Consider the following 18,637-nt stretch of genomic DNA (forward strand, 5'->3'; position numbering starts at 1 on the left):
GGTCATTCCTGTCACTGAAATCTCCCTCCCGTAGAGCAAGTGAAAACCTACGATCCTTCTTTCCTATGAGGATGAGCCAGGCTTTGAGCAAGGATCGGTGCCTTCTGCTGTCTGAATAGTTTCCGTTTGGTCATCAGTAATGACAGGGAGGGAAGAAAGAGGCAGAAGTGTCACCCGGGGAAAATCTCACACTCGGCACTTCCTTACCCCTAGAGAGAGAAGCCCGAGTCAATGAAATTGGCCTTTCTGAAACCACATCCCTCTATCCTGTCCTAGAACCTGTCCCTGAAGATCAAGACAGCCACCGTGACATCGGTGTGCCTGCTTGATTAGCCGAATCCCCTTATCGAATGGCTGGCCAACACCCAGGCCTCCAAGTTGTGTTATACTCTGTTTGATTGGCTCTTCAATTCTCAGCTCCCTTCCCTGCTCTCTCCTTTTCGGTGCACAGGTGATAGGAAAGGAGAAGGGAGAAAATGGGAATGAAATTGATAAACTCGCAAGGCAGGAAAGTGCCAACACAAGCAACACTATCGGAAGGGTTACCCCGTTCACATCTCTGGTCCCCCAAAAGGAATGAAAAGAGATCGTATACAGTTGTCTTTTGTACTCGTAGAAGAGACCGGTGATGGTGAAATTCACCCATGAGTGCATCTGTGACTGAAAGCACATAGTTTAAATTCCCTGATATTATTTCTGGGATTCCTGGAGCACCTCCTGTCATTGCGTTACCAAAAAAAAAAAAAATTAAAGAGGGTGCGACCAAATACTTAAATCCCGAATGCAGAAAGAACAAGGAAACACATTTCAAAACAGCGTGGCTCAGTGGAAAGAGCACAGGCTTGGGAGTCAGAGGTCATGGGTTCGAATTCTGGCTCTGCCACTTGTCAGCTGTGTGACTGTGGCGAGTCACTTCTCTGTGCCTCAGTGACCTCCTCTGTAAAATGGGGATTAACTGTGAGCCTCGCGTGGGACAACCTGATTACCCTGTATCTACCCCAGCGCTTAGAACAGTGCTCTGCACATAGTAAGTGCTTAACAAATACCATCATTATTATTATTATTAAAATCTGCCATATTTGCATGTCAAAAAAAGGGAAGAGAAGACTAAGGAGATGTTCATGGTCTCAGCTGGTGGTTTCCTCAGCCAATTAAAAGTCAGGCTAGATCAGACAGTCTCCCAAACCACTCAGGAAGGACGCAAGAGATTACAATCATACGGTCAAAACCTCACATCAGTATTGGTCAAATCTAATGGTTTGAGACCGATCCCGATCTGAGACAGAAGCAATCTGACAACATGAGCACTGCTAAGCACTCTTCATTTTACAGTGCTCTGCACACAGTAAGCGCTCAGTAAATACGACTGAATGAACGAATTTTGAGTGAAAATGGAGCGGGATCAATTTGGGCCAGGAAGACGTATCAGGGGGCTGGTTTCTTTTTGGTAGCTCAGGGTATGAGTCATGAGCTCTGCACTCTATTGGGAGAAATCAGAACCTGGCCATAGGGAAAGTAGTCATCTCAGCCAGAGAATCCAGATCCAAATTGAAGAAATACTATCTATTTCACCTGAAACCCGAGGAATCAGGAACCAATGGCAGTGATCAGGGCCGACAGTAGGAATAACTATGAAGGAAAGAAATCTTTCCTCTTTTTGAATCAGCCTCAATCTGGATCGCTTCCCTTGTGCTTGGCGATGCCTTGTTAGATGCAGTGTAGTGTAAACATGGAATAGCGTGTGGTGTCGTCCGCTGTGTGACTTTGGGTGTCACTTAACTGCTCTGTGCCTCAGTTACTTTAGCTTTAAAATGGGGATTAAGACTGTGAGCACTATGTGGGGATAGGGACTGTATCCGCCCCAGCGTTTAGTACAGTGCCTGGCACATAGTAAGCACTCAACAAATGCCACAATTATGATTTATTTATTATTAGTTTACTGTGGTACCTCCTCTAAAGGAAAAAGGAGATCTGCACATGGAAAAGATAAGGGGTATTAGCAGAAGGAAGATACATGGACTGTCTCACAGCCCGGGCTGGGGAACGGGAGGTCAAAAGGGTGCCCTTCATCCTGGTCCTGAGGGATCCACTTCCTGACCAGGGACCGAGCTTCCTGAAGCCTTGAATTCCAAGTTCCTTTGGACGTAAGTGGGAACCTCCGTTTTCCCCTCTGATTTCCTTAATACAAATTCATGTTATTGGGCTAACGTTGCTTTAAACCTAGATACAAACATAGAACACATTTTCCCTGGGCCGTAGGATCCTTTAGGTCGGGGTTAGACAAAGAACCCAGTTGGAATTTTCGAGCCGTCGCCGTCCGTCATCGTCTCGGTTCGTTCGATTAAAGAAAAAGCGAATTCTCGGGGAAATTCATGGACCATATTGTGCACACAAAGCTTCTGTCTCTGCCTTGGTGGTACAGGAGGGCTTGCTTGCTTGCTTTTGAACTCTCCGGGGATTCAATCAATGACAAAAATACCTCACGCACCAACTGACCGCAAATACCATCCCATATTGAAACCTGTCGCCGTCCTAAGAGGGCTGGGGTAACGAAGGGCTGTGTCTGACCATCCCGTTCTTCTAAAGGCTCAGAATTAGTCACACTCATTCGGATTTTAAAATCTCCACTGTTCTACAGCGAGGGCCCTTAAAATAGAGGTTTATAACAGAAATGCTCCTCCACTCCGGTGGCAGATGACCGATGCCACACACTCACCTGCGTTCGTAATTACTAACTCTCGGCTATTTGATGAAAGATGACGGAGGGAGCGTTGAAAAGGGGATAACTTTCCGTGACTGGATGAGAGACGGCATGGGTAATAAACCCGGACACCCCTGCAAGTCAATAGTTTCGACCTGCTCCACTGCCGGGCATTTCCACTGAGCTTTACTGGCCCGGTTGGGGTAACGAGGAGACAGAGGGTTTTCTGACGAGGGACTCTAGAAAGACTGTGGAAGTCAGAGGCCGAACTGAAATCAGCATTAAGCTTTAGGAAGAGCAAATTCGAAGCACCCACAAGAGCATCTCTACGAACTCCAGTGAAGAAGGGACGTACCTGTTTTTTACAGCCCCACCCGGACAGATAGAGTTGTCGGTCGTTAGTTTCATCTTCAAGCAGACTGCTCGGCTACAGTCACGGCTATAGCGACAGTCCTCTAGACTGTAACCTCTCTGTGGGCAGGGGATGTATCTACCTACTCTGTAGTACCGTTCTCTCTCAAGTGCTTAGTTCGGGGCTCTGCACACAGCAAGCACTCAATAAATACCATCGACTGACCGACAGTTACACGCATAGTATCGACAGTACACACGTGTGCGCAGTGGCCAGCAGTCAAACCGACGCATTTTGAGTTTCCACATCCTTTCTCTTCGTATCTTTCAAGGGGAAGCGCCCAGACCAGCGAATTGCTGTGAAGCAGGCAGCTGGGGCAAGAAACAGTGGAAGTCGGTGAGCCAGTCACTGAGAAGTGACTCTCCTGATGCTCATCCCCAGGAATGAAGGGTGACACCCAGGCACCATTTGTGAAAGCGGAAGAGGGTTGGTGACGGAGCCTCCATCCCCCGGAGGTCTGAGAGGGAAGCCCAGGTGACCACCTGTCCTGGATGGTTCAGTCGTTCAACTGCCCGGAGGCGGGTGGGGGGTTGGCGCAGATGATTCCGGGAGGCCCCTTCCGGTCCTGGGGTTCTAGGAGGACGCTGCACTTCATCTGAAAGAACCTCATGTTTCCCTTCTAGCCCACCTACCCCAAACGGGTACGGGATCAAGCTGGGCAACGTGAGCCCGGCAGAAGATGCGGTAGCGTTGTCCCCAGGGAATCCACGCCCACCTGAACCAAGACTAAACAGAAGTCTAACCGCTGGCAGCATCCTTTGAGAAACGGAACACAGGCAGGCCTTCTCATTACACCTCTCTTTCGAAAGAAAGGAAAAACATGCACGGCACACATTTACACTGATTTACAATAAGAATACCAAAAAAAAAGTATACAGAGCAAAAAAAAAAGAGAGAGAAGGCAAAGCGGGCGGAACAATACTGATTCAAAATTGAAATGGAAGACAGTTTCTCCCTAGAACACTGTAGGGTTTGACAGAGTCCTTTTCCATAAAAGGAATATACTTGAGACATCCCATTCAGGTGAGATGAGATCGCTAAAATACATACACAACTAAAAAAAGAAAGATCAGAGTCAATTTTACCTTTCCGACTTCTAAAGATCGTGTGTGAGAGAGTGAGTGTGGTGTGTGTGTGTGTTTCCCAATGTCTACTGCATAACAGCAAGAAACTTGCTTTCTTCTGCAAGGGAGGTCAGCAAAGAACTCATGTCCCCAATGGCCATGTTGGTCGTGCCAACCGGCAAGGCTGGGAATGTAAGAGACGCTCGTGGAGTGGTGAGGCGGGAGGAATTGTGGGAAAGATTCTGAATGAGACTCGGACTCAGGGCTCCCGAGATTAAACTGGCATGATCCCCGTCATCTATGATGGCATCAAAATCAATCTGCACCCCTTCCAAGCTGCTGCCGTCAAGGCTGTCAACCGTGCTGGACACCTGGTTAGCGCCAGGGGAAAGCAGCTCGGAGGAGTTCGCGGGCCCAGTCCCTTGGAGCAGACAGTTAGCTTCTGAAATGGAGAAAGAACCTGTTTTCACGTCTTGCTGACTAAAGCCCATGGTCTGGTCATAGAACTGACCAGAGTAATTCTGAGTATTGGAGCAGAGCGGCTGGGGCTGACTTTGCACCTCCGTCTTAATGCCGTTTACCCTGCAAGCAGGGTTGACCTCACCGACGTGTCCCGGGGGCTGGGCCGGGCTGTTCCTCAGCGTGTTGGGTCGCCTGCCGCCCCCGAAGTTGGGGCACGGCTGGTAGCCCTTGGCGGCCGCCAAACCCGCCGGCTGGTTGCCGACGCCGTGGGGGGCTGGGAGGCGGTTCTGCGGGCCTTGGCACAGGTTGGCCTGCGAGGTAGGACTGACCGGTCCTAACGTCATCTGACCGGAACGCCCGACTCCCTGGAAGTGGACGCCTTCTCCTCCGGGCTGACTCTGCAGGTAGCCCGGTCCCAGCGCCATCCGACCCTGCGCCTCGTCGGCCAAGCTGCCGACGCCGGACGGCAGCCTCGGCCCCGTCGGCGGGCCGAAGCTGGGTGGGTTTCCGTCCGTGGGCCCGTTGCCGCTTCTCAGCTTCTGCCCTTGGATCGCGACTCCGCAGGGACCATCCAGGCCCCCGGAAACCATCGGCTGCCGGTCGAAACTCTCCCCGTAGTGCTGGGCCTTCCCGGGCTGGAAATGGAGAGCTCCCCCGGAAGGGCCGGTGACGAGCAGGTGCTCCTGGGGGCCGTAGCCGTTGTCGTTTTCCACCAGCGGCTGATAGCCGTTGGGTTGGCCCGCCCCCGACCCGTTCCTCAGGAGGTTCCGCGGCTGGACGGCCACGTTGTTGTACAGTCCGAAGGCTCGGGCCTGGGGCCCAGGCGGGCGCTGGCCGCATCTGAACTTGGAGGGCGCGGGATCGGCGCTTCCCGAGCTGACCTCGTTCCACTGGATGGGCAGGCTGCTCTTACTCGCTTCCGCGGCGGCCTGTTCCGGAGCGTGATACGGCTGGCCGAGCTGCCCTTCCGGCAGGTGGGGCTGCTCCAGTCCGCCGGGCCCGGTTCCCACCAGCGTCCCGAGCAGGGCCTTGTTGGGATCGGGAAGGTGGCCCTGGAGGTGCGGCTCGTACCCTCCTCCCTGACTCTGGGAATTCAAATACTGCACCACGTCGTCGGGCAGGAGGTCCTCGTCGTGGAGGCCGGCGTCGGGCTCCACTGTCAGGGCCTCGAGGGGGACGTTCTCGCTGATGCTCGGGGGGCAGGGGGACGAGTAGAAGTTGCGGAACAGACCGCCTTCGGGGCGCGTGTAGTTCTGGAGGGCGAGGTTGCGTTTCTCCGAGGACGGAGGCAAAACGGCAGGGTTAAAACCGTTCAGGCTGTTGAAGCGCTGAACCCTCGGCAGAGAGAGGTTCTCGGAGACGGTGCGGACGGGGTCACTGGCCCTCCTCACCCCGTTCCCCAGCACGTCCTGAGGCAGCAGGTGCCGACGGCCGTAAGCGTTGGGCCCGCCGTCGCTGCACCTCCGGGGAGGGTGGACCGGGGGCAGCGGGGAGACCCCCGATTCCCTGCCGTCGCCCAGCAGGGCCATCCGGGTCTTCAGGCTCATCCTCTCCATATTGGGCAGTGGGGTGGGCGGGGGCCCGCCGGTCGCGGCCGCGTACTTGGCTTTCAGGCGGTACTGCTGGGCCGGGGTGAGGCTGAGGAGGCTCGGCAGGCCGTCGCACTGGCTGGCCTCGCTCGACCGCCGGGAGGCGTCGGTGGAGATGGGGTCGTAGGAGTCGGCCACGCTCACGTTCTGTGGCCGGCCCTCCGCTTGGGAGGCCTCGCTGGATCTGCGGCTGGAGAAGCAAGGGGAGATCCCGGACGAGCGGCGGCTGCTCAGGTAGGCCGAACTGATGGTGCTCGTGTTGCTGTCCCGCCTGTTCAGCAGGTTCAGCACGGTGATGTCCACGCTCGACAGCTCGTTTCTGTGGGGCAGGATCGTCAGGGGCCCTCCCAAGCTGCAGCTTGGGTTGGACTGGATGCCTGTGGGAAAAATGGAGGGAGAGATGGAGGGAGACAGGGAGAGGGAGGCGGAGAGAGGATGGGGGGTAAGAAAGAGACGGGGAGAGAGGGGAGATAGGGAGAAAGGGGTGGGACAGAAGGAAGAGAGAAGGGAAGAGAGGAGAAGAGAGGCAGGAGAGAGTGAGGAGAGAGAGAGGAGGAGGATGGGGATGGAGGGGACAGATGGAGTGAGGAAAAAGAGGGGGAAGAGGGAGAGATGAGGAAAGGGAGGGGGGAGAGATGGAGAGGAAGAGAGTGGGGGGAGAGGAGAGAAAAAGAGGGAAGGGGGAAGAGAGTGATCGGCCGGGGGAGAGAGTGGAGGGAAGAGAGAGAGAGAGAGAGACATCATTTTGAGACTTAGTCGAATAAATGCCTCCCTGGACCAGAAAAAAGCTTCTTCCATCCCTAACGAGGGGTGGTCCTTTCCATGGACACCCAGTGTCGGGGCTGGATGAGCTTCCGACATATCTGAAGGTGGAGGACACATCTCCCTCTCCGCTCATTACTCACTAGTTTGCTCTCTTTGTTGCTCCCAGGCTAGTCTTCTAACGGCTCCTAACTCTTGACTCTTCAATCTCTGTTCCATCACCTGTGCTGCTCCCCCAGCTTAGAATCCCTCCCAAATCCAACAAATCACGGTTCTCCCCATACACGACGCCCACCCCCCCCGATTCCCATTTTCTCCCAAAACGTTTCCCTAATAAATTCTCAGCTACTGAAGCACTTCAGTCATCTCTAGCACTTGTACTTTTATCCCCGTCCTCCGGACTTTTGTTTATTCAGTGGTACCTACATTATTTTGATCGCTCTATTTTAAAAATATTTTTCTAGCTGTCTCTCCCATTAGACTCCTTGTGGGAAGAGAATGTGTCATTTCTAAATCTCAGACTTCATAGTTCTCAGTAAAGTGAATCGTCCCCAGTGGCCATTCATTAAATACAATTATTGCTACTAACGCCCCGATGTTCTTCTTCCTTGACCCTTAAATATGAACTCTAGGGAACCAGTGAGCAGATTCTGTCCCGGAAGGGTTGCTTCCTCTCCTGTCACAGTGTGGCCACAGGGAGTAATTAGATCACGGATCAAGGCCTTTATACGTGCCAGCACCCTATTCTGAAGGCCCCCCTTTCCCCCTACCAAGCCCCCCGACCTCCTAGCTGGCGTTAACTGGGCTCCAGAAAGATGAGCTCTGCTGTTTTCTTGGAAACCCGGCACCACTCTGTGGAATGAAGAACTAGTCCGGAAGCTCGTCTCTACACCGTAAGCTCGTCTCTAGACTGTGAGCTCACTGTGGGCGGGGAATGTGTCTATTTATTGCTATACTGAACTCACCCAGACGCTTAGTACGGTGCTTTTGCACCCAGTAGGCACTCAATAAATAGAACCGAATGAACGAATGAATAGAACCAGAGGCAAGAAAAGTCAAAGTGTGGGCAGGGAACCTGTCCGCCAAATCTGTCACACGGTACTCTCTCAAGAGCTTAGTACGGTGTTCCGCACACGGTAAGGACTCAAAAAATACGACTGACTGATTGATAGAGAAACTTCCCTCTACCCCCGCTCTCCAATTAGTTTTTCTTAAAATCCTCCCCTGTGAAGTTTCCCAGTTTTTGCAGGCCCGTTCAGATGGCTACGGGGAACGAGATGGATCTTACCGTTTCCTATGAGAGGAGAAAGGGCAGGGGCTCTGGGAGGCGGAACGGGGTTCAGGCGCGGAAGCATTCCATTAACTTGTTTCAACCTTTCCAATTTCACTTGCTCCATCCATTCAGTCCCTGTCACGTTCCTTCTGGCTTGCAGGCCAAGTGCTGAGGTTGCGGTGGAAATGGTTGAGTCCATGATTGGGGTTTCATCTATGGCACTGAGGTCTCCTACACTACCTCCATTGGTCAGATGAAGTTCGATCCCACTGTTGGAATAGTGGCTGATGGGGGACTGTTCGCTGCTGCATGAAGACTGACCACCAGGGCTTGGCTGAGATGTCTGTCGGGGTGAGAGAGACGGGGCAGGAAATCAGTACGGCATTGGCAAACAGAGGGGTCGTAACCAAAAGTTCCCACCTCCGCCCACAACGCTGGCATGGTTCGGAATGGTCCGAGAGCTGAATGAGACGGAAACACCTGCGGTGACGCTCCTCTACGCCGAAGACCAGAGAGACTGGCGTCATCTGGGCCTAGCTTGGATGGGTGTAGGCGGTTTGATCCTGCCACACAAGCTTCTGTTGTTGTGTTTTCTGGTTTTCTCCTCGAGGGTGATCCCTATCCCTGTGTAAACTTGCCTGCTGTGGGACTTGGGGCAAGTCCCTTCGCTTCTCTATGCCTTAGTTCCTACATATGTAAAGTGGAGATGGAACACCTGTCTCACTTTTACTTAAACTGTGAGTACCATGTGAGGCAGGGACTGTGTCCTCTCTGCTTATCCTGTATCCACCTTAGCGCTTAGTACAGAGGTAGACTTACGGTAAGCGCTTAACAATTAGCACAATTATTATTATTATGTAAAAGAATTGATGACCAGACAACAGAGCCAATTTTTTTATGCTCGGGACCAGTTGGCAGAGGTCTTAGAATGGTGGCTGCTCCCCCACCTTGACTGGAAGCTTGTTATGGGTAGGGAACGTGTCCACTAATTCTACTGTAGAGAAGCAGCGTGGCTCAGTGGAAAGAGCCTGGGCTTCGGAGTCAGAGGTCATGAGTTCGACTCCCACCTCTGCCACTTGTCAGCTGTGTGACTGTGGGCGAGTCACTTCACTTCTCTGTGCCTCAGTTCCCTCATCTGTAAAATGGGGATTAACTGTGAGCCTCACGTGGGACAACCTGATGACCCTGTATCTCCCCCAGCGCTTAGAACGTTGCTCAGCACATAGTAAGCGCTTAACAAATACCAACATTATTATTATTACTGTAGTTTACTCTCCCAAGCGCTTAGGTAAATGCTCTGCACAGAGTGAGTGCTCGATAAATACCATTGATTGACTTAGCTTCCACCAACCCTCTTGCAGGCATCTCCCTGCTTTTTGGTAGACTGGAGAGAAGAGCATAGGCTCAAACCAAATCAGGAAATTCTGTTGTTTGGCCAATGCCCTCCTCGTTAGCCGACCGCAAAGGGTTTGAGGGGGCGAGGTTTGAGAATGATGGTTAAAATGAGATTTATGTATTGTCTGTGGATTTTCTTTACCTATGTGAACCAGGCCCCATTCGCCAGGATAGTCTAGGGATGCCTTTCAAACCCTTCTTTAGTGGTTCTCCCATTACTGTGAAATCCAGAATGCCCAAAGAAATCCCAGAGAGATTGTCTAGAACAGGCTATTAAGACACACCCAAGCACGCACTTATGCATGTGTACACACACATACACACACACACAAATTTTACAAGAAACAACTCACTATGTGTACTTTTTGCATATGCCCTCAGAATGGGGATAACGTATTAAGCCTTTGGATTTTTATGGATATTTAACAAATTATCAAACATCAGAAGTTGATCCCTATTTGTCAAGAGCTCAGTAATCAATGAGATCAACCTCTAATCTAATTCTAGCCCCGACCCTAACCCTAACCTTCAACCTGACCACAACGCTGAAGAAGCATTGAGCGGTACGGTCAGTAGTTTGCTTTCCGTGTTCAGGCATGCTGCCGTTTGGGACTCGTCAATTAGATTTTAAGAAAAGAATCTGCAAATATCGACTACATTCTTGGTAAAATTTTGAGTACGTTCTTATCAGGGAGAGCGAATGAAAATGTATTAGTGAATGTAGCTATTTCCATTTAATTCTGAAGATGCAACGTTCGTGTCAGCGGGACTTTCAAGGGGGTGTGGTCCAAGGCTAGGGAGAAGAAAGCGGGAAAGAGAGTGGGGGGAGAAAGAGAGAGACAGAAACAAAAACAGATAAACAGAGACAGATACACACCTCCCCTAGGGATGTGTGAGCTCACTCTCTCACATGTACACATACATACACTCTCTCTCTCTCCATAGGGGCTAGCAGGATACAATAGGAAAGACACCCAGCTCAGGCCATCCTTCCTCTCCCTCATCCAGCATCTTGGCTCCTGCTTTGGCCTGGAGATAACAGCAGCAGGGAGGGCAGCGGCACGTTTAGCCCAGAGCACCGAGCTGTGTGCAGGCAGAGGTAGGGGCGAGGCAGCTCGTCTGCATCTTTTTCTCCTCCCATTTTCCTGCAGCGCTGGCTGCCCTCTGCCGAATGTAGTCAGGCTAACAGCTGAAACCTCCCTTTCCTGGTCTACAAATTCCTAAACTGGGAATTCTGTGACTTCAATTTTGAAATTACTTCATCGACAAAGCTCAAACAGGTTGGTTTGGCATCCAAGCAGAGTGAATTAGTAACGAGACTGTAAAATAAATTAGTAATTTATTTATATTAATATCTGTCTCCCCCTCTAGACTGTAAACTTGCCTGTTATATGGTTCTACTGCACTCTCCAAGTGCTTAGTACAGTACTCTGTACACAGTAAATGCTCAATGAATATACTTGAAAGGCTGACTGTGTTAATGTTCGCTTTCAGTGTAACACAATATCTAATGTGGGGGTGTGGGGAGTATCTCAGCAGTATCATGAGGTAGTGAAGAGATCGATGAGTTGGGTTGTCCCTTTGGAAGGACTTGCTGTTTTTTTGGCGGGGTAGATTAGCTGCCTTCAAACGTTTTCTGATCAAAGGACAAGGAGAGAGAGAGATCGTACCGGGGACACTCCAGGAGGCAACAGGTGCTGGTAACTCAAATATTCCACCCAGAGCAATTTAATTCAAACATAATACGACCAAATGGTAATGGAAATGTATTCAGACCTTCAGCATGTATACCAGATGGGACCAACCTCTGGCTCAAAAAGTATTGCCCTGGAAACTTCCAAAGGACCAAGTAGTATTTGAGAATGTCAGTTTTAGAAAGGTTGGTGATCTGTACCTGGCTGATGAGACACATTCTGGCTTATCCCTCTATGCACTTGATATTTATCCCACCCTCAGGCCTACAGCACTTAGGTCCGTAGCCGTAATTTATTTATCTTAACGTCCGTCTCCCATTATAGACTGCGAGTCCCTTGTGGGCAAGGAACACGTCCATCTGCTCTATTGATTTGTACTCTCCCAAACGTTTAGTACAGTGCTCTGCACACATTAAGCACTAAACAAATACCATTGATGATGAATAAATACCACTGATTTGACTGACTGATCTTGGTACGCAGTAATCTTCAGGCCTGCGAACATGGAGTTATGGGACATGCATTCGATTCCATATTTTTCACCTGGCAAAGAACGATTCCACTCCTGCAGATGATCTGCGTTTGGGATGTGTGAACTGAATGCTCACTACTAGTGATACCATGAGATGACTGAGGATTTAAAAAAAATGAAATGTTCAATTGAAAAATAAGAGAAGTTAAAATTCCCTCACCTTATTACCCACTGTCCTTAGGAAGTGAGAACAAGACATTTAAAGGCATTAGAAAGAAGAGATATTGGATTAGTAAGGAGAAAATGAGATAAATTAATTCATGCAGCAAGTAAAATCCAAGAAAATGCATCCATCTAAATTACAGTTAAGGATGAATTAAATGCCTGCATATAAAGTTAATTTAGCTTATGAAATGCATTTTGATCAGCATTATCTTTAGATGATACCAGTCTCAGAGCCGGGACTAGAAATGATTTACTTTGAAAATCTTGGCAGTATTCCCATTCTAACATTTATAGACGACAAAATGATTTGTACATTGGTGGACCTGTGAGGGACTAGAAATACATTCCCCTGAATTTCCTATTTCCCCACTCATTAAGACGGATTTAGTTTTTAATCTTGATTCCTCCGAATAGCTAGTTGTGAAGATTTCTCATCCTGACACGGTTGGAGGATCTGGTGTTCCCGCTCCCTGAAGGAGTGAACGGCACAAGAGAACTCCTTATTGGAACGTGACATCTTCTGGTACAGTACGTCGACTACTGACCTACTCTGCTGTCTTGTAACCGAGGCTACCTCAGCCTCTTGATTGGAATTAAAAATGCGCCAGCCACGGTGGAATCTTCCAAGGGCCGCAGAAATTATTTACAGTACTGAATGAAGTTGTGGCAGGCGGGCTCTTGTGTTCCCTGAGCCCACTGACCAGGGAAGTGAGCAGTGATTTGGAGAGGAAGAGGGCAGCACGGTGAAAAATGGGCTGGCCGACGAACACTAAAGAGAATTTCTCGCTGCTTAGAGAGCTGTGAAAACTATTAGCAATATTGTTAACGCAATGTTTCACACAGGTGTCTGAAAAGACACTGTGGCTAATACTTCACAGCCATAATGGGATTTGCAACCTATATCTCTGGGTCTTTCGGCCTCCTTCACGGTCGTGAAACCAGGAGGTGCTCAGTAGCTACCATTCTATGACCGATTAAGTTCTTTAAAAAAGCTAATTCTTGTTTTTCCAAGTGATCCAGCTCTATCAGGAGGGGCAGTCATAAGTACGGCAAGAGGCTGAGAGTCAGCCATCCTGAATTCTCCTCAGACCCACTACCAAGGTGCTGGGCTTGAAGGGGGAAACCACTGAACTGGACCTAGCACCGGCTCTCCCAACGAACTCAGCTCAACATAAATGGAGAGAACACGGGTCTGGGAGTCAGAAGGGCCTGGGTTCTAATCCCGGCTCCGCCACACGTCCACTGCGTGACCCTGGGCCAGTCACTTCACTTCTCTGTGCTTCAGTTATCCGTAATCTGGGGATTAAGACCGTGAGCCCCATATGGGATAGGAACCGTATCCAACTTCATCTGCTTTTATCTACCCCAGCACTCGGTACGGTGCCTGGCACATAGTAAGGGCCTAAAAAATACCATCGGAAAAAAGAATAATCGGAAACAAAGTACGGCACGTACCATTGGCTTCTCGGACTTGACAGTTCTCACTTGCAGGCATTCTTCCCGCCTTGAGGTAGTATTGCTGATGTCCTTCTGCTCGCCAACTGCCCCCTGAGTGTGCTGGCCAGGTGACCTGGATTGGGAATGGCTGCCAGAGTCTCGGGGGGGTGGAGGACGAGGGTGGACATCCCCACGCTGCTTCTTGGTGATGTGCGCCTCGGGGCCGTGGACCGTCTTCACGTGTTTCCGGAGGGAGCTGGGATCTGTGTAGCGTTTTGTGCAGCCCGGGATCTTGCACACGTACGGTTTCTGACAGATGACAGACACACACACAAAAAAAAGTAGATGTGAGACTTTATTTCAGCAGGGAACCGAGTTTCCAGTCACTTCGAGGCTGCTGGAAATCGAAGAGAAGCAGCGTGACTTAGTGGCAAGAGCACGGGCTTGGGAGTCAGAGGACATGGGTTCTAATCTTCGCTCCGCCACTTGGCTGCTGTGTCACCTTGGGCAAGCCACTTAACTCCTCTGTGCCTCCGTTCCCTCATCTGTAAAATGGGGATGAAGACTGCCACGTGGGACAACATGATTACCCAGTGCTTAGAACACTGCTTCGCACATAGTAAGCGCTCAACAAATACAATAATAATAATAACAACAACACAGTCCTCGGTGGCTCATTTAATTTTCTGGTGACATAAAGTTGATGGCAACGAATGTCAGTTGAACATTAGCGGTAAGCAAATGAGAAGAAAATCTTGAATCAATTTAGCAAACCCTAAAATACCGGGGGCAGAATCATTCGTGTATTTCTCCTATTATGGCTCAGCCGACACACTTCATTCCTCTAGCGCCAGCTTGACTGTGCCTCCATCTCGATCTCATCTATCTCACCACAAACTCCTTACGAGAAACGGCGTGGCTCAGTGGAAAGAGCCCGGGATGGGGAGTCAGAGGTCATGGGCTCGAATCCCGGCTCTGCCCCTTGGCAGCTGTGTGACTGTGGGCAAGTCACTTCACTTCTCTGTGCCTCAGCGACCTCATCTGTCAAATGGGGATTAAGACGGTGAGCCTCACGTGGGACAATCTGATGATCCTGTATCTACCCTGGCGCTTAGAACAGTGCTCTGCACATAGTAAGCAAGCGCTCAACAAATGCCAACATTATTATTATTATTATTTCCCACATTCTCCCACTAGCCTGGAGCGCCGTTTCCCCTCCAAATATGCCAGACCACCACACTCTCTCCACCTTCAAAGCCTTACTAAGGTTACATCTCCTCCAGGAGGCCTGATTAGGTCCTCTTTTCCTCAGCTCCCTCTTCCCTCTATGTCAATTACGCATTTGGATCTGTGACCTTTGGGCATCTGATATTTGACCCATCCTCATCCCCACAGCCCTCATGCACATATCCATAAATTCTATATTATAAATGATATATTTATATAATGTCTGTCTCCTCCTCTAAACTACAAGCTCGTGGCGGACAGGGAATGTGTCTCCGAATTCTGTTGTACTGCACTCTCCCAAATGCTTAGAACAGTGCTCTGCACCCAGTAGGCGCTCAATAAATGCCATTGACGGTGACGACGAGGATGATGATGAAAATACTCTCTTGCCCTATAAAAAGCAGCATGACAAACTGCATGGCCTAGTGGATAGAGCCCGGGCCTGGGAGTCAGAAGGACCTGGATTCCAATCCCGGCTCTGCCGTTTGTCTATTGTGTGACCTTGGGCAAGTCACTTAAATTCTCTGTGCCTCAGTCACCTCATCTGTAAAAAGGGGATTAAGAGCGTGAGCCCCATGTGGGACATGGACCGTGTCCAACCTGATTAACTTTATCTACCCCAGCGCTTAGTATAGTACCTGGCAGATAGTTAGCACTAAACAAATACAATTTAAAAAATAATCCCAAATGAGGGGGAGATGATTGAAAGGACTTCTAAAGAGAAAATATCTACTTTTGAGATTTTAACAATGAGGTTGAACTGCACAACCGACAACTATTTTAATCTAAAAAAAAATTCCAGTTTACAAATGACAGGTCAAGAAGTCTTCCAAAGAGAATTTGAGTTAACCGAGCTGCCAAATATATGCAAAAACACCTACACTGGATATTGAACAAATCTTGTCGTTTCTCAGATGATCCATTCCTAGTTATTCTCCTAATCTCTGGGACTTTTTTATCTGTGTAAAATCATTAGGTTATGTGTTGGACAGGCTGGCCCAGGGCTGCTTTGCATCTGGTTCCTTTGCAAATCCACCAATCCTCAGAAATTAACAATTGCTCCACAGCTGCTCCAGTAGCAGCATAAAGAAGACTATCCTGGAAGTCAGAGCACTTGGGTCCTAATCCTGGCTCTGCCAGGTGACCGCTGTGTGACTTCGGGCAAGTCCCTTAGCATCTCTCTGCCTCAGTTTCCTCACTGAAAATGAGGATTCGATGACCGTTCTCCCTCGTACACAGAATGTGAGCCCTTATGTGGGACAGGAACTATGTCCTACCTAATTAACTTGTATTTATCTCAGCACTTAGAACAGTGCTCGACACATAGTAAATGCTTTACAAAATAATAATAGCATGGACATAATTCAGGGAGGGGTGAAGTTTGCACCCTTACAAAAAAATGCCAACTATTCCTTTTGAGACAATCTGCACTCTTACCCCCATTCTTCTCTTAGAAATCTCTTATAAAGGAGAATATGGGGAAGGGAGAATATGGGGAAGCCACACTGCCTAGGGGAAAGAACGTGGGCTGGGAGTCAGAAGACCTGGGTGTAATCCTGGCTCTGTCACTTGACTGCTATGTGATCTTGGATAAGTCGCTTCTCTGTGCCTCACATTCCTTATCTGTACAATGGGGATTAAATCCTACTCCCTGCTACCAAGATGGTAAACACCACATAGTTCAGGGACTGTGTCCAACCTGCTCCAGCATTAGAACAGCTCTTTGTGGGTGGGGAATGTGTCTGTTTATTGTTATTTTGTAATCTCCCAAGCACTTAGTACAGTGCTTCACACACAGTAGGCGCTCAATAAATGTGATTGATTGAACAGTGCCTGGCCTATAGTAAGCCTATAACAAATACCATTAAAATGATCATTTTTCATTACTCCAGCTCTGTCGCTTGCGTGTTGTGCGATCTTGACCCAATCACTTAACTTCCTGGGCCTCAGTTTTCTCATCTGTAAAATGGGTATTCAGAATCTGTTTTCTCTCTTACTTAGAATGTGGGACAAGAACTGTGTCCAACCTGATTATCTTGTATCTACCAATGCTTAGTATATCGCTTGGTGCATAGTAAACATTCAACAAAAAACATAATTATTATTGTTATTATTATCTTGTACCAGGCTTGCCACATAATAAATGCTTAATGTACACCACAGTTACTAGGATTATTATCATTTTTTAATGATAACGATAATGACATTAATCCTCCTAATGACATTAATCCAACTATTTCATTGGCTGCTAATGGTAGGTTGGTTCTGTGAGGATTTGAGCAGAGATTGAAACTGAATCTAACAGGTTACTATCCATCAATCAATTTACTGAATGCTTACTAGGTGCAGAGCACTGTACAAAGTGGTTGGGAGAGTACAGTAGAGCAAGGAGACTAGATCGTAGTCCTCGAGGTGTTAAAATCTGTAATTCTGAAAGAACTCATCAGCAACAAAATCTAGAGGAGAACTCTTTTTCAAGGAGAGAAGATAGTTGGAAAAAAGAATGGGGCTAGTTTGGACACCGACAGATAAATCGATTACTATATATATTTTAATCAGTGAGAAAGACAATTAGTGATCTGGTGTTGGAGATCTAAACTAATCTGAATCTTGCACAGGAATAGTTTCATGCTTACAGATTATTTTTTAATCAATCAATGGTATTTATTGAGCATTTACTGTGCGCAGATAACTACTGTCATCGGTTGGGAGGGTACAGTACAACAGAGTTGGTAGATGTGTTCCCTACCCACAAGGAGCTCACAATCTAGAGGGGGAGACAGACACTCATATAAATAAATGTATTACAGAGAACTGTATAGGTGCTCTGAGGCTGAGGGTGGATATCAGGTGCCTAAACCTAACAACTCGATTTACAGAAGCCAGACTTTGCTGAAAGTGCAATCAATGTCAGGCAAAAGAGTGGGTGGTTAAAATAATGAACAGATCCTAAAAAAACCGACTATTTTAATTCACATAATTCAATGTAATTGAGACTCCGATAGGACAGTCGTAATTCTCAAAGTGTTCACCTTTAATCACCACATAATAATGCATATTATACTACCCGTGGCCTGGGAATTAGGGTTCTTGAATTCTAATCCTGGCTCTGCCACTTGTCTCCTGTATGACCTTGGGCAAATCACTTATTTTCTCTGTGCCTCAGTTTCTTCATCTATAAAATGGGGGATAAATACTTGTTCTTGCCTCAGACTCTGAACCCTACAAGGGACAGGACTGGGTCTAACCTAATTATATGTTATATACCCTAGTACTTAATATTATGCTTAGCACATATTAACAGCTTAATAACTACTATCATATATCCTAATGATTCCTCTTCCTTTTCCTAAGCAATACACTTTACATAGATGCATACATATGTACAGCTACATATATACACACAAGAGCACACGCGCACTTTCAAATGTGCACACCCTGTTTGATGGGTTATAAGTCAAAGAGCAATCACGAAATGGATGAGCTATAACATTCCTCTATTATCGAAAATGCACTATTTTACAAAGCAAGCATCCTGCAGATGCTTTTTCCCTAAAAGCCCAAGAGCATATTACCTGCTACCTAAAATGCTGAAATGCTACAATGCAGTGAAGCTGAAATTCCTGAAATTATCCTGAAAGTCTTCATCCCCAAATTTCAGTTTTCTTCAGCTAGAACTGATTCCCATTAAACAGAAATGACTTCTATTCAGGAGCTCCATCAATTCCAGACATACAGAATGAAATGAGCCCATGATATTCCACGCATTAGGGGCATGAGACAGGCTCGGGGCCGTTACCTTATAGTTATCTTACGTGAGCTATATCCCCTAGGCCTGCGGGTACTGATATATCTCTTCCGTGAGAAGATGAAGCCTTGGAATGCATGGAGCAGGGCAAGTATAGACCTTTTCTCTATATTTTC

General features: G+C 48.3%; 1 protein-coding gene across 1 annotated transcript in view; it reads right to left on the minus strand.

Moving 5' to 3' along the window:
• Nucleotides 1-1,866: 1,866 nt before the first annotated feature.
• The window catches only part of GLI3 (GLI family zinc finger 3), a 212,579-nt gene continuing 195,808 nt past the window's right edge, over nt 1,867-18,637 (minus strand). Inside the window, 3 exon segments of the mRNA XM_039911700.1 lie at nt 1,867-6,605; nt 8,279-8,606; nt 13,505-13,795. Of these exon segments, the coding sequence (XP_039767634.1) occupies nt 4,264-6,605; nt 8,279-8,606; nt 13,505-13,795 (2,961 nt within the window). The 3' untranslated portion in view covers nt 1,867-4,263.

The sequence above is a fragment of the Ornithorhynchus anatinus genome, chromosome 4, assembly GCF_004115215.2.
Source record: "Ornithorhynchus anatinus isolate Pmale09 chromosome 4, mOrnAna1.pri.v4, whole genome shotgun sequence".
Lineage (NCBI taxonomy): Eukaryota > Metazoa > Chordata > Mammalia > Monotremata > Ornithorhynchidae > Ornithorhynchus > Ornithorhynchus anatinus.